This window comes from Phyllopteryx taeniolatus, chromosome 2 (assembly GCF_024500385.1).
Source record: "Phyllopteryx taeniolatus isolate TA_2022b chromosome 2, UOR_Ptae_1.2, whole genome shotgun sequence".
Classification (NCBI taxonomy): domain Eukaryota; kingdom Metazoa; phylum Chordata; class Actinopteri; order Syngnathiformes; family Syngnathidae; genus Phyllopteryx; species Phyllopteryx taeniolatus.
In genome coordinates this window covers 39711129-39737406 of record NC_084503.1, presented here as the reverse complement: position 1 = coordinate 39737406, position 26278 = coordinate 39711129, and the positions used below count along the sequence as shown (strand labels likewise).

The 26278-nt window shown below is 41.3% G+C and overlaps 2 protein-coding genes across 2 annotated transcripts in view; one reads left to right on the top strand and one right to left on the bottom strand.

Annotated features, from left to right (window-relative positions):
* pex16 (peroxisomal biogenesis factor 16) overlaps positions 1-1717 on the top strand; it is a 31710-nt gene extending 29993 nt beyond the window's left edge. The window contains exons 10-11 of the mRNA XM_061766214.1: positions 848-912; positions 1542-1717. Of these exons, the coding sequence (XP_061622198.1) occupies positions 848-912; positions 1542-1600 (124 nt within the window). The 3' untranslated portion in view covers positions 1601-1717. The remainder of the gene's footprint in view (positions 1-847; positions 913-1541) is intronic.
* Positions 1718-2498: 781 nt separating this feature from the next.
* Positions 2499-25962, bottom strand: arfgap2 (ADP-ribosylation factor GTPase activating protein 2). Its single transcript, XM_061766211.1, has 16 exons — positions 25822-25962; positions 24890-25008; positions 24641-24713; positions 24357-24488; positions 23932-24012; positions 22682-22787; positions 21638-21694; positions 19120-19172; positions 18861-18997; positions 18623-18754; positions 6960-7088; positions 6715-6867; positions 6509-6635; positions 3455-3542; positions 3234-3358; positions 2499-3125 (listed from the first exon to the last, which is right to left on the bottom strand). Exons 1-16 carry the CDS (start codon positions 25891-25893, stop codon positions 3105-3107), a joined length of 1605 nt encoding a protein of 534 aa, XP_061622195.1. The 5' UTR covers positions 25894-25962; the 3' UTR covers positions 2499-3104.
* Positions 25963-26278: the final 316 nt, after the last annotated feature.

Sequence of the window (26278 nt, the reverse complement as noted above, 5' to 3'; positions counted from 1 at the left end):
TCTTTCAGCATGACAATGATCCCAAACACACCGCCCGGGCAACGAAGGAGTGGCTTCGTAAGAAGCATTTCAAGGTCCTGGAGTGGCTTAGCCAGTCTCCAGATCTCAACCCCTTAGAAAATCTTTGGAGGGAGTTGAAAGTCTGTGTTGCCCAGCGACAGCCCCAAAACATCACTGCTCGAGAGGAGATCTGCATGGAAGAATGGGCTAAAATACCAGCAACAGTCGATGAAAACCTTGTGAAGATTTACGGAAAACATTTGACCTCTGTCATTGCCAACAAAGGGTATATAACAAAGTATTGAGATGAACTTTTGTTATTAACCAAAATACTTATTTTCCACCATAATTAGCTAATAAATTCTTTCATACAATGTGCTTTTCTGGATTTTTTTTGATGAAATGATGAAAATTACAGGCCTCTCTCATCTTTTTAAGTGGGAGAACTTGCACAATTGGTGGCTGACTAAATACCTGTTTGCCCCACTGTATATTACCCTCGTATCACAATTTTCTTGTCAATGTGGCCCAAATACCCTTAAGTACAATTTTAGAAGGAAAATATATATTTTATAAAAAATACTTTTTTTCAATAAATTCTATCTGTCACTCTCCCAAAACTAAAACTCATAATAATAATTCCCTTATGTAAATGAGCAAATGGGTTCCACATTGACAATCGTACATATTGCGACTTTGGTGTTTGTCCATCTGTGATTTGTCAGACACACTCACCTGTCTTGCATGACTGAACATTTTTGATATGTTTGTCAATGATAGCAAAGTCACAAATGTTTAAAATAAAAATACAAAACAATGTAGTGACATTGTTTTCCTTTGTCTGCAGGGAAAAGATTCTCTTTCTGCTGCAACTTCTGGCCAAGCATGTTCCAGGAATAGGCCTTGTAGCGCGTAAGTACTCCTGACTCAGGTGTTAAACGTTTTAAAATCATGAAGGTATGGGCATTTCCTCCTTTGGTTGAATAGTCATTATTTGAAAAATACAATAAACATAATTATAATTAACAGTGTTTTACTCAACTGCAGGGATTGCCACTGTCACAGATTTCAGTCTTAACATAAATTGTTGCTGTCACTTGAGCCAATAGTACTAAGAAATTAATATCACGCTGATCAATGAGTCATTGTGTTACCTAGATGAATGCAAATAAATTCTCGGTGCAGTGAGCAGTCTAGAAATTACAAAAGGCGCACACATACACAAACCAGTAATAGCTCTTGACAGCTAATACCTGGCATAAACTCTCGTACTGAGATAAAATACTTAACTTGTAATATACTTTTGAATTTTGATTTAAATGGCAAGTCTAAATAGGGTGTAATGTGCACACAAATTCAGATGCAGTAGTTACAATGACAATCAATATCAGCATCAAAAAGTATCTAATTCCCAGGTTGAATGGTCACTAGCTCTGGTAACTCGGTTTCCATAGTAATTAACAGTAAAAAGGTTGGTCTAAGTGTTCCAGTTTTATTTCTTTCCATTGTCACTCTCCCTAACAAATTGGTTGTTTGTTCAGGGCCTCTCATGGAATACCTGCCCACCTGGCAGAAGATCTACTTCTACAACTGGGGATAAAGCAGCAAAACAGATTAATAGTTGGAAGCAGCCCTCACTGCCGTCTGGACAGTAGACATGTCGCCTCAACACCTTATGGAGAAGTCCATCTGAAATAAAAGTGTTTTTTTTAAAAGATTTTCTGCAGTTTGTCTTTTACCCTCACACATTTCCATAGTTCCACCTATTTGTAGCAGAACAGTCGTGAAGCCACGTTACAGACAGGTAGAGATTTCCGTGTTGGACCACTCGTCAGGTGATGTTTGCAGTAAAGCGGAGAATGTGTCCACAGGAAAATATATGAAACACAAAGACACAAAGAAGAAATCTCAACAACTGATTTGATGCAGCAGAGATGGGTTTCGTGTGGAAGCGGTCTGAAGTAACCACAGTGCACATCAGAGTAAAAAAAAAAAAAAACCTGCGACCTGGCACAAAGGAATCTGGAATGTTTAACTTGATTTTCTCCAAACTACAGTACTGTAGTTAAAAACATCACAAAGAATACTGGGTTCCCATAATGCTTTTCGCTGACGACACTGCCAGGACTGTCAGTGTGAGGACCGGTGCCAATACCTTAAGGCAGGACATCACCTGTTCACTCAAGCAGAGCACACCTGCCTTTAATAGGCATGTGCTTGTGTGGATGGTGACCTCAAGTGGACAAATAAAATACTTGCACTTGTCTAAAGTATTACAAATTGGCATTGAGTTGCATGCATACATTAGCATGAATAATTATACATTTATATAATAGTATAAACAATCACTAAGCAAATTCCATTTATTGTGGGGGTTTTCTGGAACGTAATCCCCACGATAAAGGAGGGTTTACTACCCAAAGACAAATTCCAATGCCCTTAAGGTATATTGGTTAAATTGTGTGTCCTTGAAATCAGGGTAAAATTAAAAGAAGACATGAGGATATCAGACTTTTAATGATCAGACAGAAATGTACAAGTCCAAGCTCACAGATTCTGGAGATCGTCAGGATTCAGTGCTCTGTGTAAAATGACCAACACTTGTTGTGTGCAGCAGTGACCTGAACACTGAATGCAAACATTGAGTTCAAAGTGATGCTAAACATATACTGCTGCACCTTTTATTTAGTATCACAATGACAAAAAGAAGACAAAACATGGAAGTATTTCATAACATTAATCAGAGACTGAAGAAAATATAGAATTAACTCTTTGACAAAATTTGAAAATCTTAAGAGCCGAAAAAATGTTCAACTGTAGATACAACTGTTGTTTCAGATACACTACAACCACACATGGTTTGCTTTATGAAAATAAAAACTCAAATGTTGAGAGAGCAAAATACTGATTCACTCCAGCAACAGTCTCTAAAAAGCTCAGGCGTGAGAAGGAAGATTTTCTTTCTTCATGCAAAGCCTTCTGCTTCCCTTCTCTCTCATTTCATCCTTGCCCAAATGGACCCGTCAATTGGGGCCGCTCATCTCCTCGAGGCATCGTTTGGAGTTTTTCTTAGCACAGATGCAAGTCCCTCGAGGCTGCTCAGCTCAGTAAGCGCCATATCGATCCTGAACTCGCACAAAAATTAAAAAAAAAAAGCACAAACATGAGTGACCATTCATTACAGTGGGTACAGTACTTCCTTAATTTGCACTCCACACTGATTTAAGTCCCACCTGGATGGTATTCATGACACCATTGGCAAGGACAGCCATCTTGCCTGCTACAGTCTTCACTCCTTGTTTGAACTGGGTGATGTCCGGACCAGCGGGAAGGACGCTGTCAAAGCCCGATGACCGCCCTAAGGCCAGGAATGCAAGAAATGAAATGGAAAAACAACGTCCATCAGTGCCTTTACATGCAACGACAGAATGTTGTAAGAGGTGACCCCTCATACCTTTATGGTCACTGCCATCTCCAAACAGGTCAGCTGAACTGATGGCCGTGCTTCCAGACATGCCCTCCAGTCGGGTCTTTGCTTCATACTGACATGGGAAAAAAAACAAAAACAGCTCCTTCCATTAAACACTATCTGCTTTCCTTTATTTGGCTGACATTTATTTTTGACCACATATCCTCTTCAAGGTTAGTCAACTGGCTCCGTTGTGCATGTTTCTGCAGGAATCTGCACAAATGTGGTGGGAACAGACAGTTCTTGGCTGTTTCATAACTCCCTCTTCAAATAACTCCCAAATAGAAAATTCTACATTTATGGCATGTAGTTTCACAGTTTTAAGATTTCCACTATTCTCCATGATTTCACACACTGATGAATCTAATTTAGGCCAGTGAGGCATAGTGACAGACAGAACAAATACATGCTCTTCTATTAGATGGCAGAAAGTACATACAGTAATTACCGTGTATCTACTTTTTGTGACATTTTTGTTTGTTGGTGTGTCAAGAGATTTTCCAATTGTAAAATGTGCGCCTTGGCTCCATAAAGGTTGGAAATCACTGCGCTAGACATGACAGAAATAATGAGTGCTAACTTACTGTAATTGAATTACTTTATTGTAATTACTTCCCCCACACCGAAACTTTAGAGCATGATTCGACAGAACGGCGGCATGTTTACGCACAACCGTTGGTGCTAGCACTAGTTTGCTAGGCTACGTAACGTTTTGTTGCTTGTACCACAGCGCCAAAATGTTTTTTAAAAAAAAATAACGTTATTGGCTGTCAGATATTTACAGTAGTACATCAAAAGACACGCGACAAGGCTAAAAATAAACTAGCGGTGTAAATGTCTTTTGCGGAGCCGATCAATGGGCGAATTATGACAAAGCCGATCAGCATAAAATGCTAATTACCGGCCAATATCGATCAAGCCGAACATATCGGTGTAAAGTCTAATATTTTGGGTCAATTTAAGAAAATTAATTACATTTCAGGATGAAAGAATGGCATTTGGGATATTTTCAATGTCAAAACAGGTCACATACAGTATGTAAGGTTCACCTCACCGCACAGTGCGGTCGAACCCAGTTGGACATCATCACAAAAAAAGTGACAGTTGGTGACTCATGCGCACATTGAGCGATTTCATATATGGACCCCCTGTGACATTAAACGGCGAGGCTGTATAGGCTTTCAGAATCAGAATCATCTTTATTTGCCAAGTATGTCCAAAAAACACACAAGGAATTTGTCTCCGGTAATTGGAGCCGCTCTAGTACGACAACAGACAGTCAATTGACAGAGAACACTTTTGAGACATTAAGACATTGACAAAAAACAGTCACTGAGCAAAAAAGGGTTGCTAGTTACCTGGTAATGCCGGTACATTTATTTATTTTTTTGACTATTGTCCTTTAGCACTGAGAGCAGTTCGAAAGACTAATATTGCAATAATTTTGAGCTAACCCTAACCCACACATATAGTAGATTGTACTTATCACATTTATTAAACCACAAAAAGATAGTGTGATAGTTAAGGAAGAATAATCGCTCGCTTAAAACCCGGAAATGTATTGTTGGCGTGTGAAAGCTCGGGTGCATTTTGATTGGGTTTAATCCGTGACATTGATACATTGCGCAACTGCGATTCAAATTTTGAATCATTACAAAACCAGCGGCCAAGTGATCGGCCGTTCATGAAAATAGTTTCGGAACCCCGCTAGGGCTGGGCATTGTTTGAATTTGAGCTGGTCCGGTCCTGATTCTGGTTCTTCATTTCGATTCTGGTTCCCAACGATTCTCGATTCAGATTCTTTTAGGGTGCCTGGTCAAAAAAGTTTGCATGGTTTCAATAAGGGGTGTCCATATTATGAGCATTCATTTTCTTAGCAGCCCGCAGCATGAACTAAAATGAACATTTGACTCAGGGTTCTTTATAACCAGTATTAATATTAAAACTATGAACTAAAAGGCAATGTGTGGGTATATAACCCAATTGACTTAATATTCAATAATTAACATTTCAGCTAAAAGTTAAGTATAGCATTGTTAAAATAGTTATTCGCGACCGTTTTATCACGTTAAATTGTTCATATGTGCAAGTTTTAACTTGACTTCCTTTTTTTTTTTAGCATGCTTTTATTTTGACGGGTACACATCGCAACTCAGCATTTTGGCACAAAGGGAACTTCACACGACACAGGTAAAAACGAAAGTAAAACGAGACTGCATGAAAAAGAGTAATGAATGGAACCAAATGCTCTTGTAAAACGTTGATTCCTTGACCGACCCACTGATGAGGTACAAGGTTAGTGTTTCTGATACTGTGAGACAACATTTATGTGAATTTTGTCCCATTTCGTTGTGATGTAAAGTTGCTAGTTTGACCTTTGGTGAAGTTTTAGCTCAATTTTAAGCTTGTAATGCAACTGCTTCCAGTACGGTAAAATAATTTCCATTTTATTTTTGTGTCTGTCATCAGCTCTTACATTGGTTTGAGGAGTAAAATGCTAAAAACCATCAGTGCAAGAAAGAGGAACCCACTGTTTAACTTGGTAGCTGCCTCAATGTTGGCATAGACGTATTTTATTGTTTCACACTCACCAAAATGACTTCGCTCAGAGCGAGATAGACCATGTCAGACTTCTCCACATCGTTAAGAGCCTCCTTAGCAAAATATAATCATATTCCAAGTTTTGCACTGAAGTGACTGGTCATTCATTTTTTAAAGTTAAAACACATTTTTGTTTTCCGCCACCGTTGGGCACAAGCACGTCTTTGTGCGCGTTGTTCTTCATTAGTTTTTTCCACTTTCTCCTTCGGGGTTGGTGGACTGTAAGGAATCGAAACAGGGTGCCAAATTTTTTAAATTGGAAGGATTCCGGGAGAACCAGAATGTTAGTCCCGGTTCCAATCGGTTCTCGACGCCCAACCTTAAACCCCACACAGCGAGAGCTCAGTCTGGTTTGGCCGCATTGCTCAGTGTGAGGCAGAATGTTAAGTGTTAAGCAAAGTTCATGATTTGGACGGAAACCAATATGAAGGGGCTTACCTCAGCGTTGCATTCACGTCCAAAGAACATGTCTGAAGAGATGGCCTTTGCATTAGCAAACTTCTGCCTGGCCTCGCTCGACTCCGACAGTGGGGCAGACACTTCAGCTTTTCTTCTGCTAGGAAGTCTTGATTGGATAAGAGACCATAATTGACTTTTAATGCTACGAAGAAATACACAATGCACAAGAAATGTTGTGCAAATACCTCTCTCCTATTGGCTGAATACTGGAGATAGTGACTTCATCTTTGGGTTCCTCTTTCTCTAGTGCCCATGAGGTGCTAAAGGAGGCAGTTCCTCCCTCTGTATCCCAGCGAGATCCAAAACTGTCACCCACCGTGAATGGGTTGTCCTTATATCTGCAAAGTTGAATAAAACAGAGCCTTACATTTAACTTTTATTATCCGAATAGAATGAAACAAAAGGAGCAATATGCGGATGTCACATGTACTTAGGGGGTCCAGAGGTGAAACCAGACTCATCAAACATATCCAGTTTGGAACGAGTCGAGGTCTTGGCTCCCACTGGTGTTTCCTGCTCGATGACCTGCATCTCAGACATCACTGAATGTGACACAGCACTGAAAAAAGAAACCACCATTCATTTCAGAAACTTTGATCCCACTGGTCCACATACACACAATACCATACTTACCCTAATTTACAGTATTTATCAATCATGAATTGGATTTACACCACTTGGAGCCCCCCTGAATCTGAATTCTTCAGATTACTAAGACATTACACAGTCACTGCTCCTAATTTTGTGGAAAGAGCTCGAGGAGGGTTTTAAACTCTGTGCACACAGCCAAGTCCGCAAGACATATTTGGATGAGTGTGCTGTAGAAGAACTTGAATGGCCTGCAGACTAAGGGTGTGACAAAAATCAAAGTCACAAAATCATTATCTCTCATGGTACAGTATCAGATAATACCGGTGCAGTCCAAGAATGTGTACAAATGATTTTGCCATTCCCTCTCATCTATATTCTCGACGATGTGGATCTAAGCAAAGCCATGTTTTATTTTTTTATAGTCCCCAGTCTTTGACAATAAATGTATTTGCTTAACTGAGTTTGATAGATTTATGCAGGTGGCAAAATGAATATTACCTAAATCAATGTAAAATCAATGCACTGATACCAGCTATGTGAAAATGTTATTTTATCTACGGTCCTGCTTAACATGCTTGGCACCCCTTCATTTTTTGCATAACCTGTATAGTATCTTCAGAAATAAATGGGAAAGTACCAAATATATCATCAGGCTCTTTTAATCGGAGGTCCAAAGTAATTTAATAAATTGTTGGGTTTTTTTTCAACTTAGATATTGTAATTTCAAAGAAGAAGAAAAAAAAAAAAAAGAAAACAGGATGTGCAGCAATACTGGCACCCCTCTTTCATATTTGGTTGCACACCCTTTGGTGCGATGACAGACTCCAAACGTTCCTTGTATCTATCCATCCATCCATTTTTTTTTTCCTCACTAGGGTCGCGGGGGTGTTGGAAGCTATCCCAGCCGAATTCTGGACGAGAGGTGGGGTACACTCGGAACTGGTCGCCAGCCAATCGCAGCGCACAGATAAACAAACAACTATTCGCTCTCCCATTCACACCTACGGGCAATTTAGAGTCTTCAATTAACCTACCATACATGTTTTTGGGATGTGGGAGGAAACTGGAGTACCCGGAGAAAACCCACGCAGGCACACAGAGGACATGCAAGCTCTGCAGTCGAGGCCGGATTTGAACCCAGGTCCTTAGAACCGTGAGGCAGATGTGCCGCCACGACAAAGTAAAACAATGTTGTAAATAAAAACAGGAACAAAAATAAAACAAAAACTATTAAAACAGGACCCCATATATATATATATATATATATATATATATATATATATATATAAATAAATTGATGGCGATTGTCAAGCTTCATGAAGCATTCTAACACTTCAGCCATTGGTTCGAGTTAATGGTTCATGGTACAGTCTTTTTGGCTCGTCAATGACATTATTACAGTATTACAAAACAATGTTTGACCAAGTAATTTCCCTAACATAATGTGTAAAATATATGATTTTTGAACGTATTCTGTGCGCTTAAAATGTTCATCATCACTGGTATGGCAGGTTGTAGGTTTTTCTGTAACTTGGGGAAAATGGCATGGTCTTAAGAGGGCCGAGGATTTTGAAAGTGCTTATTTAGAAATAACAGTTATTTTTTGTGTTAAGTAACTGGTACAGTACTTTCTCCTCTCCCAATGAGGTTTTATTTTACCTTGCTTTCTGTGAACACTAAATTATTTCCCCATGAATAAAATAAACGGTGGAAAATGCAAATTTTGATAAACAAAGCTTCTCACCATATCGCTAAGGAAGAGCCATATCGCTAAGGAAGAACCTCATCTGGCTTCTCTCGATGTGAAGGAGCAGCGGCTCAACTCTGAGATCCTCCCGGATGACCGAGCTTCTCACCCTATCTCTAAGGGAGAGTCCGGACACCCTGCGGAGGAAACTCATTTCGGCCGCTTGCATCCGGAATCTTGACTCACAGCTCGTGACCATAGGTGAGGGTAGGAGCGTAGATCGACAGTTAAATTGAGAGTGTCGGCTTTGCTCCTTCTTTGCCACGACAGACCGATACAGAGTCCGCATCACTGCAGACGCTGCACCTATCCGCCTGTCGATCTCCCGTTCCATTCTTCCCTCACACATGTACAAGACCCCGAGATACTTGAACTCCTCGACTTGGGGCAGGATCTCATCCCCGACCTGGAGAGGGCACTCCACCCTTTTTTGACTTAGGACCATGGTCTCAGATTTGGAGGTGCTGGTTTTTCATCCCAACCGCTTCACACTCAGCTGCGAACCACTCCAGTGACAGTTCAAGATCACGGCTTGATGAAGCCAACAGAACCACATCATCTGCAAAGAGCAGAGATGCAATACTGAGGCCACCAAACCGGATACCCTCTACATCTCGGCTGCGCCTAGAAATTCTCTCCATAAAGGTTATGAACAGAATCGGTGACAAAGGGCAGCCTTGCTGGAGTCCTACCCTCACCAGAAACGAGCCTGACCAACTGCCAGCAATGCAGACCAAAGTCTGACACTGGTCGTACTGGGGGTACAGCCCGTATCAGGGGGTTCGGTACCCATAATCCCGAAGCACCCCTCACAGGACTCCCCGGGGGACACGGTCGAACGCCTTTTCCAAGTCCACAAACACATGTAGACTGGTTGGGCGAACTCCCATGTACCCTCGGGGACCCTGCCGAGGGTGTAGAGCTGGTCTATTGTTCCACGGCCAGGACGAAAACCACACTGCTCCTCTCCAGCGCCCCAGAATAGACATTACCAGGGAGGCTGAGGAGTGTGATCTCCCTGTAGTTGGAACACACCCTCTGGTCCCCCTTCTTAAAAAGGGGGACCACCACCGCACTCTGCCAATCCGGAGGCACTGTCCCCGATGTCCACGCGATGTTGCAGAGGCATGTCAACCAGGACAGCCGCACAACATCCAGAGCCTTTAGGAACTCCGGGCGAATCTCATCCACTACCGGGGCCTTGCCACCGAGGAGCGTTTTAACCACCTCGGTGACCTCAACCTCAGAGACAGGAGAACCTGCCTCAGAGACCCAAGACTCTGATTCTTAATGGGAAGAGGTGTCTGTAGGGAGAATAATTAGACCTCCTCAATTCCACCGACTCACAACTTCCCAAGTCGAGGTCACCAGCACCCCATCTTCACTATACACGGTGTTGATTGTGCACTGCTTCCTTTTCCTGAGAAGCTGGATGGTGGACCAGAATTTCCTCAAAGCCCTCCGGAAGTCGTTCTCCATGGCCTCACCGAACTCCTCCCACGCCTGACTTTTTGCCTCAGCGACCACCAAACTTAAATGTGTGAAAACAGTGAAGAAGTGGACTAATAAAGTAAAGATGGAACTTCAAGACTGTTTAGACTGAAAAGATTGGAGTTTCTTTGGTACTTCAACTGGCAGCTTGGATGAGTATGTACTGAGTATGAGTATTACATCCATCAGTTTCTGAGAAGACATTTCGCATGTTCAATAACAATAAGCCGTGGTTGACTGTCAAACTTCGCCAACTCTGCCATGCTAAAGAGGACGTCTATCGGAGTGGGGGCAGAGCTCTGTACAATGGCATTAGAAACCACCTGAAAAAAAAAACAAGAAAATTAACATTGCAAAGAGAAATTATGCAGACAAGCTGAGAAACCAGCTGGCTGTTTATGACTAAGACAGTCTGACGTGGATTACAGTCGCTAACCAGCTACAACCGATCAACGCCTCATGCTGGATCACCTCAAGAGCGTCACAGGACCTAAGAGACTGGGACAACAGGACCCCTGTTGGACGCCGTGCAGTGTGCCTATCAAGCAAACAGGTCTGTGGATGACCAAGTCAACATGGGACTGCACATCATCCTGGAACAGGGTGCAGGGACCTAAGAGAGGATCCGGTTCGTGGACTTCGTTCAACACCATCCTCCTCAAATTCCTCTCCTGCAAGTTTCTCCAGCTCAACGTCTCGCCAGCCATGTGCCATTTGATTTACAGCTTCCTGACAGTCAGGACACACCAGGTGAGGCTGGGAGACACCACCTCATCCACATGCACCATCAGCACCAAGGCCCTCCAAGGATGTGTCCCCTCTCTGCTGCTCTTCTCTCTCTACATGAACGACTGCACCTCAACACAACCGGCTGTCAAACTCCTTAAGTTTGCAGACAACACCACAGTCATCGGCCTTATCAAAGACGGTGACGAGTCTGCATATCGACGGGAAGTGAAGCGGCTGGAGCTGTGGTGCGGCCGACACAACCTGGAGCTAATCACGCTCAAGACTGTAGTGATGATCATGGACTTCAGAAGGCATCCTTCGCCACAGCTGCCCCTCACACTGTCCGTCTGTCCTGTGTCAGCCCTTCAAGTTCCTGGGAAATACAGTCTCTCAGTACCTGAAATGCGAGATCAACATCAACTCCATCCTCAAAAAGGCTCAACAGAGGATGTACTTCCTGCGGCTTCTGAGGAAGCACGGCCTGCTGTTGAGCTGTTGAGGCAGTTCCACACAGGAGTCATTGAATTGATTCTGTGTTCATCCATCACAGTCTGTTTTGGTACTGCCACAAAGGACAAAATCAGACTGCAACGGACAGTCAAGGCCACCGAAAGAATTATCGGTATCCACCTACCCACTCTTAGGACTTGCATGTTGCCAGCGCTAAGGGCATGCAAAATCCTCTTCGACCCTTCACTTTGTTGTTACCACCTATTCCAGCTCCTAGCCTCAGGTAGGCACTATCGAACAATGCAAACTAAAACCAGCAGACATTCCAACAGCTTTTTCCCTCTTGCCATTAACTTCTTAAACATTTAACTTACAGTTTCATTACAACATGCTGCCGGATTTGCACATCTTTGTCAGAACAACTCTACATTACTCGTACACCTACTGTTTTATCACGCTGGACTGGTTGCATTGTGTTGTTGATTACTACTGGCCACTCATGTGCTTGAGAATTCTCTGCACCAATTGCACAACCAGATCATTGTACTTGTATTTGATCATTGTAGTCACTTTGAACTGCTCTCCTTGAGGACTGCATAATTTGATCAATTGCCATTGTTTCAGTATCATCACACGAGTTGGTACACTTTCATTGCTCAACGACTCTCCACAGTCGTGTTTTTTTATTTCCTAAATGTATATTTCATCATAGTGGCTGTTTGCGGTTATAATAGAGTAGCTCCAACTACTGTAGACAAATTCCCTGTGTGTCTTGTAACATACCTGGCCAATAAAACTGATTTGCTGTTTTGTATCAAACAAGTTTTCTATAGAAAAATGTTTCACTTGATTAATTTTCTTCAGGCGATATTCCACATTTAGTACTTAAACTTCATGGGTACCAATAATGGTGAGCTAGACTATTGTTAAAAGCTGAGCGACACATTAATAGGAGACTTAGCTTAGCAGCTGTTCGTCTAATGCAGGGGTGGCCAACTAGTCAGAGACTAAGAGCCACTTTTTTTTCTGTGTTACTGCAAAGAGCCACATACACGGGTACACATGAACATCATCTTTTAATCATGTATTCACGCATACACAGACCTCTGCTCAGCCAGATCTAATGAAAATAACCACACCAACATGATCATATCAGTAATTTTCAACAGTTAACATTGTGTGCACTGTCTCACACACACAAACTCTCAGTTCAAGCAAGTCCACAAACAATAATAGAATAATTTTCAATAACATCTTTCTCTTACTATGCTGCTTAGTGAGACTTCTGGCATTCCTTATCTTGAACAATCCTCTTCAAATCTGGCTTGTATTCTGTTGTTGCCACTCTAAGCAATTCTTTCAAATGAGTGTCAGTCAGAACAGATCGATGCTTTGATTTCACGTTTCAGGGTAGAAAACACAGACTCGCAGACGTACGTTGACCCAAACATGGACAGTATCTTAAGCGCAGCTCGTTTGATGTTGGGGTATTTTTCAATTGGCACACTTTTCCAGAACTCAACGGTCCCTTCCCTTAAAACAGCTTTCAGTTGATCCTCCTCACAAAGGTCGATCATCTCCAACTCAGCCGCAGGCTCATCTGTGACGAGCGGGGCTTTCAAACAGTCTGGCTTCCAAGCCAGCTGATATGATGCAAGCGTTACGGTCTCCGAGTGTTTTGTAAATTTTTTGCAAAACTGCACCTGCTTTTCTGCCTTGCTTTTCAAAGCGACCAACTTGTTCTTGCGAAGTTCAGTCCCTTTTGGAAATTCCTGTTCGATGTTAGGGTGGAGTGAGCTGAAGTGACGCTGAAGATTTGAAGCTTTGAAATGCGCTAATGCTGCATGACATATAAGGCAGATCGGCTTGCCATTACGTTTAACAAAAAAATATAAACTCTCCCACTCAGGCAAAAACGTCCTGTGTTTTTCTTCATATTTTCGTTTGGCTGTGCTTTTTTCCCTGCCATTTCAAGAGGTAACTTGACGGAAATTGTTTACAACACAAATGATGTCACACCAAAGATTCTCTCGTCGCTCGTTTGACGTCACTCAAACAGGCTTACATCGTCAGTGTGCCATCTAGCTGTAGGGGGAGTGAATGACAGCGCCAGCCAAGCATTTTTGACGCATGTCATGTGACAGCTCCTGAAGAGCCGCATGAAACTAGTTAAAGAGCCGCATGAGGCTCGCGAGCCGCGGGTTGGCCAGGCCAGGAATAAATGGAAGTACTTATTACCTTTTATACGCATTTGATATGTCCAATTCTTCAATGCACCTGAATTTCATTACGTCTTGTACAATGACAATCAGGATTCTTGAGTATGAATAATCGTATGGAATTTGATTTTGTATTAAAATGTATCGCAAAATCAATTTTCATTTGATAACTGTTTATGAACCAATTACTGTTGTTTATTTGGTACTATTGAATACCCAACAACACGAGTTGATGTAAACTAACCTACTAAAACACTATAATCACTTCAAAGTAAACATTTTCATATACAGTACATTCATTTGTGCATTTGCAGTATTATCCATTATTGTAGACTATACAATAATAATAATAAAGGCTACATTATTATAGGTTATAAAAGGATACGGGCACAGAAGCTTGGTTGTATTGCTTTTGTTTCCTTAAAATGTTTCTTAATTCATTCATTCAGTCATTTATTTATTTACGCACTTTAGACTCCCATCTCTGCTTAGCTATGTGTCGAAAAAAGACGCATTAGCTTCAACGTCAGAACGAGGCAAAAACACATGCGTCACTGAATGTAGTGTCTACAGACACCATACAGGATGTTCTAACTAGTGATGGTAGGGTTACAGTACGTTCTAAGTTATAAGTTCCTAACCATACAGTAGATATGAAGACTGAATACGCAAGGGCACTGTAGCAACCTGGCTAACCTACGTGGCAGCCATGTTGGGGAGGTCAACGTCATGGTTCCGGCCAATGTGCGTGCATCTGCAAGCAATGTCCATGCGAAAAACATTCCACTGGGACCCCAACCAGGGCCACGACCCGCAGCACATCAATGCAAAAATACAAAAGACCAGTGCAACAAATACGACACTGGCTGATCTGATGAGCAAAAATGTTGCTTAAATGTAAGAGTAACAACAGAGGATGTCCGCTCCTGAGGTAAGTAGAGTAGTCAAATATTGTACTCAATAAGAGTACCGTTACTTGACAATAATGTGACTCAAGTAAAAAGGAGTCCTCCCAGAAAATGACTCGGAGTAAAAAGTACACAGTGAAATAATTACTCAATTACTGAGTAAAAGTGAGTAATTTCAGATTTTTTTTAAACCACAGCATGATCAATAAAAATAAATAAAATGTGAATGTGCAAATTTTGATGGTGCTGTGTGTGTGTGTGTATGCACAGTCAAAACTACAAATCTGCAATTTACTGCACGGTGTTTTCTAAAGTGAGCTGAAATATCCACGTTTGGGCAGACAGTGCCAGACAAATACTACAATACATGGAAGCTGTTGTTTTTGTTCGTCTAAATGTAAACAACAGTAGCTCGCCGTTGCCTTCATGGTAACAACGACCTTCCCAACATGGCCGTCACGTCGGTACGACAATCAGCCGGACTGGCTTATCTAGTGTTAATACGCCGGACTGGCTTATCTAGTGTTAATACCTATGCCCGAGAAGCCCAATAGAAGACTTTGTGTGAGGTCTTGTGACTTTCTTATGTCGTTTAATTGGTGAACTAGACTTAAACGTCACGAGCGCTTAAATTGGATTGGCGCAAACAGCGCCCGATGGGGAAGTCAAAGTCGTAGTCTCGCGCACAAAATAGTTGATAAATAACCAATATTACCAATTTATAAATAAAAGTAGCGAGCAATATTTAGATCATTGTAATGGAGTAAAAGTACCGTTACTTCTTAACAGCAGAAGCGGCGGAAGTGTTTTTTCTGGTCTCGTCAACACCTGTGACTTGTCCAAAGCAGGTCCTGAGTGCACAGGCGGAACCTCAGGCCAATGCGCTCGCATATTCGTCCACCGTGGAGTAATATTCAGAAATTACATGTGGATGGTGGATGTGTGGAATGGATCTAGCTGCCAGCGTTCTAGGCGTACGAAACAGCCTATGGCGACAAAATCAGGAATTCAAAAAAATTTAATACTGTTAAGAAATCAGCCCAAATTTTGCAGGCCATAAATGTTTTAAACAGTGTCAGACACAAATCATCTACTAAACTCAAAAGCATCTGCACAGGTTTCCCCAGGTGTCATTAAAACCTATTTAATACAACAGAAATCTACAAAGATACAATACAAAGAATCTAGCAGAGATCCAGAAAGAGTGGAATGAGGCAGGAGTCACAGCTTCAAAAACCACCACATTCAGACGCATCCGAGAGATTGGCTACAACTGTCGGGTTCCTCTGGTCAAGCCACTTCTGAGCCTGAGCCAATGTGGGAAGCCTATCAACTGGGCCAAAGAGAAGAAGGACCAGACTGTAGGCAAGTGGTCCAAGGTCCTCTTTTCTGATGAAAGTAAAGTGTGCCTTTCATTCACGAATCAAGGTACAGGGGTTTGGAGGAAGACGGGTGAAGAACAGAGGAAGACGGGTGAAGAACAGAACCCAAGCTGCTTGAGGTCCAGTGTGAAATATGACTATCATGAATATCATGACTTGGGGGTGCTATGTCCAGTGCAGGTGTTGGTAAACTCTTCTTTCTTAAATCCAAGGTCACCGCAACAGTATACCAGAATGTTTTAGAGGACTTTATGATTCCTTCTGCTGATGATCTGTAGGGAGATGCAGATTTCATCTTCCAGCAGGACCTGCCGCCTGCCCCCATACCGCCTAGTTTGATGTCCATGCCATCACAGGGCTTGACTGGCCAGCCAACTCACCGGACCTAAACCCCATTGAGAATCGGTGGGGTATTATCAAGAGGAAAATGAGGGGCACCAGACTCAAAAACAAAGAAGAACTGACAGCAAGAATCAAGGAAATCTGGGCTTCCATAACTTCCAGGCAATGCCACAGGCTGGTTGCCTCAATACCACGGTGCATCGAGACAGTGATTAAAGCAAAGGGATTCCCAACCAAGTATTGAAGATTCATTCATTCATCTTCCGTTCCGCTTCTCCTCACTAGGGTTGAGGGCTGGAGCCTATCCCAGTTATCTCTGGGCGAGAGGCTGGGTACACCCTGAACTGGTCGCCAGCCAATCGCAGTGCACATAGAAATTAGGGTGACATTAAATCAATCAAAATATGGTACTTTCAAAATTATATGTTAATCTTCAATACTTAGAAACAAGCAACCATTCGTACTCCTATTCTTTCTTTTCTCCTCCAAAAACTGAGAAGTCAATGGGGATTTCTTCACATTATTCTAATTTTTTGAATTCTTGATTTCGTGGGTTTTATGAGCTGGAAGTAAAATGGGTGTAAAAATAAACAAATAAATACTTGAAATTGTTTAAATTGTGGGCCCAGAATCTATAATCTATGAAAGTTACACTTTTTGAATGGAATTACTTTTTCATGATATTCTAATTTTTGGGAAAGGGTCTGTATGTGACTTACTGCCACCTCTGATGCACAGGTTGAAGACAACTTGTGCCAGATACAGTCAAACAGCCCCAGAACATAACCAAGCCTCCTCCATATTTCACAGGAAGTACAGTTTTTATTCTTGGTATGCTTCATTTTGACATCTGTGAACATAAAGCTGATGTGCTTTTCCAAAAAGGTCCAGTTTTGCTCATCTGTCTAAATGCATTTTCATAGATGCATAGGCTGGCCACTATGCATTTTGGCCAATTCCAGTCTCGCTTTTCTATTCATTTGCTTTCAACAGTGGTTTCCTTCTTGGTCGTCTCCTATGAAGTCCACTTTGGCTCAAACGACGACGGATGATGTGATCTGACAATAATGTACCTTGACCTTGGAGTTCACCTTTAATTTCTTTGGAGGTTGTTCTCTGCTTTTTTGTGACCATTAATATTATCCGTCTAACTGGTCACCCATTTTCCTCTTACGTCCATGTCCAGGGAGGTTGGCCACAGTCCTGTGAAACTTAAACTTCTGAATAATTTGCAGTCCCATGTTGACTTGGTCATCCACAGACAGAGTCAAAAAGAAAAATGAATGGAACCAAATGCTATAAAAAGATTCCTTTACCTACCCACCGATGAGGCACAAGGTTAATGTTTGTGATACTGCGAGACAACATTTGTTTGAATTTTTTTCCCAATTCATCGTGATGTAAAGTTGATAGTTTGATTTTTGGTGAAGTTTTAGTTCAATGTTCAGCTAATCGAGAAAAGCTTACCCAAAACACTGCCAGAACACAAGTGTTAGGGTTAGGTTCATCAGGGAGAAAAAGTGGAAGGTCTTAGACTGGCCAAGTCAATCACCGGACCTTAACCCAATAGCGCATGCTTTTTACCTCCTGAAGAGGAGACTGAAGGGAGAAACCCCCAGAAACAAACAAGAACTGAAAGAGGCTGCAGTAAAGGCCTGGAAAAGGATTTCAAATGAAGAATGCAACACTGGTGAAGACAATGCGTCACAGGCTTGATGCAGTTCTTGCAAGAAAGGGTTATGCCGCCAAATATTAAATGTTATTCACTTTAAGTTAATTTACTAATGTCTGTTCCAATACTTATCCTCACTTGAAAAGTGAGTGGCTTCAAACAAAAATATGCTCTGTGCCTAGTTGTTTAACACATCTAGATGTAAATACCATGAAATAAAAGCTGGAATTCTGAACTCGTCTCATATTCATCTTTTGATCTGAAACACAAATGTGTTCAGTATACAACAAAAACAAAAAGGAACTGACCTTGCTGTTCCAAAACCTTTGGGACTGTAGTTCTACATGCATTACTAGCATGTAGACTTTTTAAAAGTTATCCCTTCTTCAGTCATGTAGCTATATCATAAATGTTTTGTACTTTCACAATATTGATTGCGACACAATCGTTGTACCGTGATATTATTATTAGCAAAATGCAGTGTCTAAAGTTACTCTGCAAGCTCTCAAAGGCTGATCAAAGGCTAAGAAGATGTGACACAATGAGTCTGTTGTTTTGTCACCTCCTGTTCCCGAATCCCATGCCCAGTCTCTCGGCCTGCTCCCTCTTCTTGCCCTCCAGGTTCTTCAGCTTATTTTCCTCAAGCTTCCTGTCAATCTCCAGCTCTTTGTATGCCAAACGCATCGAAGCCACACTGCAAAGGCCATAATGAGGGTCAGATCCAAACCATAGTTTAAAAATGCTTCACTTTTTCTATAAGAGCAGAATCCTTCATACAATAGGTTAATTTAGATACTCACATGGACTCCTCTGCTTGTTTCTTTGCCTCAGCTGCCTGCTCCTCTCGTAGCTTCTCAGCCACTTGAGCCTGTTTCTCCACCTCTGTAAAATTCTTGCTGCTCACCTTCTGGGCGCCGAGGCCCTTCTTTGCCCCGAGCTGTATCATGAGAACATAGCAAACACCGTTTGCATCTTAGTTTAGTCAGTGCATCTGGCCATCCAAATGATGATGGATGTGTTGTGGGTTGGAAAAAAAAATGTTTATAAATAATTGCTTACCCCTTTTTTGACAGCCATTGGTTTCTTCTTCCCAATAATGGATGGCTTAACCTCTGTGAAATTGAGTGCAACTTGTTAATAAACTAAAGCATATTATCTCAAGTGTGAAGGAATCAGGGTTGTTAGGAATTTGCAACACAAAACCGCAAACCAGTGTTGTAAAGCAGATCTTAACACCAACATCACCAATGAGTTATTTGCGCCGATGTTTCTGGCGTGACAGTAAAGATGAGCAAGTTTCACCTCACAAACTCACAGCCCTGCTTGACCTCTGAAGAATGTGCATCATAAATTTAAGAGAATTGACATAGGCAGAAGCTGAGAAACTATTAATCTCCCACATGTCAAGCTGTCAGCTATGAGCACTGTCATGTCTTTGCTTCCGTCTTGTCCAAGTGATGTTGCGTGTGAAATGCTAGCAGCAAAATAGTCGTCATACCAAGAAGTGAGCATGTTGAAAAGACCAACAAAGGCCTACAGCTTTAACTCTTCATGGGTGAGGCAAGGGAGGCCTGCAGTTCTTTAAAAGCTGGCCTGAGTTCCTTTGTGGCCTGCAGAATGAGTCATCACTGTTCTCTTGGGGTAATCTTTGTAGACTGGCCACTCTTAGGAAGGTTCACCACTGTTCCATGTTTTCTCCACGTGAGGATAATGGTGCTCTCTATGGTTCATTGGAATCCAAAAGCTTTAGAAATGGCTTTTGTAACGCTTTCCAGACAGATAGATGTAAATTACTTCATTCCTCAACTGTTCTTGAAGTTCTTTGGATCGTATCATTTTGTTGCAGCTTTTTAAGCTCTTTTGGCCGTCTTGATTTTGTCAGGATAGATCCTGTTTAAGTTATTTCTTGATTGAACAGGTCTGGAGGTAATCAGGCTTGGGTGTGATCAGTGAAAATTAACCAAAAGTTGTGATTAGCCACAACTCATGATTTGACAAGGTTGGTTATTACTTTTTCCACACAGGCACGGTAACTTTGCAGTTTTTTTCCTTACTAAATGAAATCACCAATTAAAAACAACATTTTCAATTCACTTGGGTTATATTTGTCTGATATTTATATTTGTTTGATAATCGCAAACAAAGCGGGAACACTATGCAAAAATAAAATAATTACAAAAGGGGGCCAATTCTTTTTCACGGCACTGTGGTTTTCTATTGTGTCCGAATCTTATAAAAGTGTTATTTTCAATGATGAAAACACTTTTTGCAGATTTGCTCTGTAACAACCACAATGAACATTTACAGCTTTGTCAAAACTTAGAATAAACCCCATGAGAATCTGAAAAGTATTTCTGTCGACCTCAATGCCTCCGATCAAATAAGGTCAGTCAGTGTTGTTTTCGTCGTCATCGTTCACCAGCCACTTTCACTTTCTGCAGTCAGATTTGCGCAGACACAACCACGAGTTCTTCGGCAATGCTTCATTAACTCGATAACAAGTAGAGCTTCCAAAATTAGCAGTAAGAGTTACTCGTACGTAAAATCCATGAGCGGTGCATAAATAGTCATGTGGATACTGGAACTGGTACCTGATTGGCCGACTGTCATATCCCCACACCCCCAACTCTGAGTACTGTATAGTTCATTACAAATAGGAAGATGCTGCTTGTAGAATTACGTGCACATTTGGCTGATGGCGTTGCGCGGGCCAAAGTCATCCTGACAAGTCTGTATTAGAAGGACCTATCGGCTACTTTTACATAAGTAAAATAGGTAGCTGGTTGGGTTGGTTTCATAAACACTGCTCATATTAAGCAATATAACATGCCACCTCCGTATGAAGACTCAAAATGTGTTGCTGTGGTTCCGCCAGTCATTCTTATGTATGTAATGAGTTCTTAACTGACCTGACTGAAAGTGGTAAAGCTACCACTGCTACACGATTACATGCACTGACAGTGTATGTATGCATGTGTGTACATACAGTGGGGCAAAAACTTTAACTTAAAAAGATGACAGAGGCCTGTAATTTTCAGCACAGTATTACCTTACCTATGAGAGACAAAATGAGAAAAAAAAATCCAGAAAATCACTGTCTGATTTTTAAAGAATTTATTAGCAAATTATGGTGGAAAATAAGAGAGCAGTGATGTTTTGGGGGCTGTCGCTGGGCAACAGACTTTCAACTCCCACCAGGAGATCTGCATGGAGGAATGGGCCAAAATAACAGCAACAGTGTGTGAAAACCTTGTGAAGACTTACAGAAAACGTTTGACATCTGTCATTGCCAACAAGAGTATATAACAAAGTATTAAGATGAACTTTTGTTATTAACCAAATACTTATTTTCCACCATAATTTGCTAATAAATTCTTTAAAGACAATGTGATTTTCTGGATTTTTTTTTCTCATTTTGTCTCTCATAGGTGAGGTATACCTGTGATGAAAATTTCCAAGCTCAGAATAAAGGGTCCGTGCATGACACTGAACAGGGGAAAAAAACATGCGTTAAAGATAAGGGACCTGAGAGATGAGAAGTGGTGACTTTATAACAGGGATGAGTTAATGGGCTCACCCGTAGTGGCTTTGGGTGATGTGCTCAAACCATCGATGCTTGGTCCTTCCTCTGGCTCTGCATAAAGCAATAGTTAAAAACAACAACCGGCATCAAATCATTGGATGCTGCACAGCAAAATAACGTTGAAACTAGGAGTCATTTCCACAAATATTAATTTTGAATACATAGATACAATTGATAACACGATGGTAGAATAACTATGCAATACAGGTAACATAAAAAAAGAAATGAGAATATCATGAACAATTTCTATACTTTTTGTCACTTGTTTCAGAAAAAAAAACATTATAGATAGACTCATTACACACATGAAACCAGCAGTTTAAATACACTGTATGAAAAGTCTTTTTTTTCCCCTCACTGTCTGACATAAAATCACATTAAACCTTTCCTGTTCTAGGTCAATTAGGATTACCAAAATTATTTCCATTTGCTTGCTTGTTCACCAGCAGTCCAGATGCGTTTACAGCTCACACTTGTCATTTAAAATGAATACGTAGTGGCTGGCTACTGACAAGACACAACGGCGAACTGGCCCGTCTGTGACGCGCATATGTGGGCCGCATGTATGCAACGATGCTGTGGAAAAAAGCGTGTCCCATCTGGAAGAAGGAGCCAATTACGTGGCAGGCAGCCAATCAACTTGTAGCGGATCGCTTTTATCTCAAATGGAATTAAAAACAACGACCGAGACGGCTCCTTCTCTCTTTCTCTCTCTCTCTCTCTCTGAGAGCGTGCAGCAGGAGGAGATTGCAGTGTGAAAAAAGGCAACTTTCAACCATTAAAATGTGCACTCGCACAAGCTGAAAAAAACTTCTGACTTTTAAGAAAGTAATGAAAAAATGCCTTTAAAAAAACATTTTGGCATTTAGCAATTAGAAATAATTTTGGTAATCCTAATTGTCCTAAAACTGAAAACGTTTAGTGTGATTTGATGATCGGTATAGTACATGTTGAGTGCTGCGCTACGTGTTGTCCAGATAATGGCTACGTTATGTATAAAACTGGTGCAATGATTCTGGCAGTGCCAGTTCTACTAACGGTTGTCATCTTGGCTTTTGGTCATCGTGTCCCTCAGCTGCATGGCCACAGAGGCTCCATTCTGCTCCAGCTCCAAGGCTGGCGTCATGCTCCAGTCATTAGCAGACTGAAAACACAAGAAAGGCAACATTTTTAAGCTGTAAAATGTGAATACACCTAAATTTCCCATCGGTGGCATCAGAAGCTGTTCTGTTAAACAGATTTTTTAAATGTATTATGTTCAGAAGCCGCAGCACAGTGGAGGACTGCTAAGCACATCTGCCTCACAGTTCTGAGGAACCAGATTCAAATTCGGCCATGCCTGTGTGGCGTTTGCATGGTCTCCCCATGCCTGCGTGGGTTTTCTCCGGTTACCTCCTACATCCCAAAAACATGCATGCAAAACTCTAAATTGCCCGTAGGTGTGAATGTGAGCGCGAATGGTTGGTTGTTGTATGTGCCCTGTAATTGTCTGGCGACCAGTTCAGGATGTACCCCACCTCTCGCTCAGAGTCAGCTGGGATAGGCGCCAGCACGCCTGCGACCATAGTGAGGATAAGCGGTACGGAAAATGGATGGATGGATGTTCAAAAGCTTGTATCTTTTGTCAAAACTCAGATAATATTGGAAATTTTTGTGCTTTCTACGCTGTGACAAGGTATTGCCTTACATCAAGGAGAACTTAGAACAACACTTTCCATTATCTTAGCATGTATGGTCTTCACCTGTCACGCTATTAAGCTATTAAAATGCTTTAGAATGTTGTCTCACTTGCAGAATGAGCATCAGTAAATGTTGTCATGTACAACCCCAATTCCAATGAAGTTGGGAGGTTGTGTTAAACAAATAAAAACAGAATACAGTGTCTCTGGGGGTCCTGCCAATCGAATCAGCAACCTTCGGGTTGAAAGATGACCAACTGATGACCCCAGCCTAAACACCTATAAGGTCCTAGATCTTGTAGCTCTTTGATTTTGGAGGTAACACATTTTTTTATTTTGTAAATGCAAACTCGTTCAGTCAAGCATTTTTTTTTTTTTTAAGAGATAAAATAAATGCTGAGCTCTGAGGAAGGTCTGTGTGGTAAGTGCTCTGGTTTAGTTTAAGTTTAAAACGTAATACAAGTATCCAGTGTTATCTGCATTTCAAATGAGTTCATTCTACCGTCTAGTCATTTGAATGTGAAAAATAAATTGTACTTTCACCATGCTTTGCCGAGCAGCTCAGCTGAACTTGGTATCAAAATTAATAAAGACATCTTCCTAACTGACCCGTGTCTGCTCTGCAAAAAAGTCTGGTTCTTTCTTCTCAGGAGCTGCTGCATTGCCTCCCCCATAGGAGTCAATCCATAGCTGCAATGGAAAGAGGACAGATGGGTACAATCATCCATCAATTATGGTCTCTTCATGAGAATTCTAACGTTTATGTTTATAGCATATTGCCAGCTAATTAATCATGAGATAGTACCATCAGTATACACCCTATGGACTCTGAACATGGCCTCCTATGTGGCTTACACACTGATAATCACTTGACACCTCTCATTCTATCTCTACCACCTCTGACAAAAGACAGACTGATATACTGTAGTCAGTTTATTTATTATGACTATCAGCATATAAAACAGAACAGCACCACATTCCAAAAATAATAAAAGCACATCCTTCCCAACTGGTTCTGCTTGACTTATACTCACATCTGTTCCATACTTAGACAGTGCAGAGTTTGCTTGCTGTCGAATTTTCTCCCTGTACATTTGTGCGGCACGGCTATTATACTTGGCATTGGTGTCGTTTGTGGAGCAGCCATGCTGGCGGAAAAATGCAGCCTTCAAACAGAAAGAAAAATGTAGTTGCCTCAAGCGTGTCTAGCCCAGTCAACATTGCACTTGGTGGTTAAATCCTGACAAAAGTAATTTTTAAATTCCACTCTATTTAGGCTAAACTTGTGTTGTGCTTGTCAAAGCCAGTGTCAACTTACTGCATTGGCATTGCCGCCAACCTGCATACATCTAAGCTGAAACCAGTTCCAGTTGGAATCTAACTCAGTGGATCTGGGGTGGGGTGGGGTGGGGTGGGGGGGTCAGGAGCATCCCCAATGAGAAGGACAAATTCAAATTATTTACTGTAGTAACAGACAATATATATGTAAAAAGAAATTCCAGCAAACCAAACTGTATACAGCATTTGTTATCATTTTTTGTGACAAAAAAAAACAACTGTCACCCACCTGATGAAGCTGAGGTGCACCCCGAGGGAGCGGTGGATTCCAGAGCAGTCAATGCACAAGAAGACACCATATGGAATACTGGCCCAACTCGGGTTTTTCACAGAGCAGTCAAAACACACCTGTATTGGAACAAGCAATGCAATTTAAATATCTGATGCTCTTGAACAAACATTTATTGATATATATTTTCACAATTTACATTGACTTGTGAGTGACCGTACTTAACCATTGTATGGCAAATAGTAAATTTTTAAGTTTCTCAAAAACATAAAAATGCAATTTTACAATTAAAAATGGCAAATACTACGGACACTGACAACATCAAGATTACAGACACACTTTAATAAGAACACATTCTAGAGCTGTATCATATGTTCAGACTTAACAAAACGCTCACTATTGATTGACAGCCAAAGGGATATATATTTTGTATTACTCTGGTTTGAAGTGATGCATAAGTGAACTGAATCATACTTGTTTTGTCTTTAGTGACGGCAAGTCCGAGACTACAATACACTGCCTTTATTCAACTTAACATAATCGGGAAACGGTAATGCAGAATACAATCAATACTACAGTAAGACGTGATAGGAGGAGAGACAGGCTCTAAAATACACCTGTCAAATGACAGTCAAACTACTACTCCACTTTACAATGTGACTGTAGTGTATTACTGCACAGTTGGTTCATTCGGTACATTTTTTCGATGTACCGTGTGTGCCATATGTGAGTAGCTTCTATCGGCCAACTCAAATCGTATACGTGGCCTTCGTGTTTGGTCCTTTACCGGCAGGCTAGCAGCTGTTAGCCACAGCTAGCTTAAACCGAGGAGGAGCTGCGCCTCGTTACGGAAGACACGAAGCTAACCGACGACTATCAAACATACATCGACTGGATGAGACAAGTGCAACAAATGTGTCGAATTGAATTACCTTGTTTGTAGGAATGGATCTCAGTCGTTTGAAAATTGTAAGAATTTCAGTCTTGTTTGGTTCGGTAGCCATCTTGCCACTTCGAAAATTTCCCTACGATGATGTAACTACGGGAAGTCATGTGCTCCGAATTAGACGAAGCGAGTTTTGTACACGTGAATAAAGCATTCGATGGTCTACTTTTTAAAAACTTATTAGCTTATTTTTTTACAGTAATGTTTAAATACGACTTGTTTAGATGTGGTATATAATTTATAGATTGGAAATTCAACCTTTAAACAAAATTGTAAGTAGTCATTAAAATACATGTACAATGCAAAATACATATATACACGTAACATCCATCCATCCATTCGCAATACCGCTTGCCATGTTCACTAATCAACATTCAATGTAATTGTGCAAAAGGGTGCAAAAATGTTATGTTGGCAGTGTAATACAATAACGTGGTCCCCTT

Bases quoted from the DNA above. Each gene is read 5' to 3' on its own strand.
- arfgap2 (XM_061766211.1), bottom strand. From the start codon at position 25,893: ATGGCTACCGAACCAAACAAGACTGAAATTCTTACAATTTTCAAACGA. The intron at 7,089-18,622 runs GTGACAAAACAA...TTCTTTTTTCAG, and splicing joins ATGGGATTCGGGAACAGGAG to TGCTGTGTCACATTCAGTGA. The intron at 3,543-6,508 runs GTAAGCCCCTTC...TTCCCATGTCAG, and splicing joins GACGTGAATGCAACGCTGAG to TATGAAGCAAAGACCCGACT.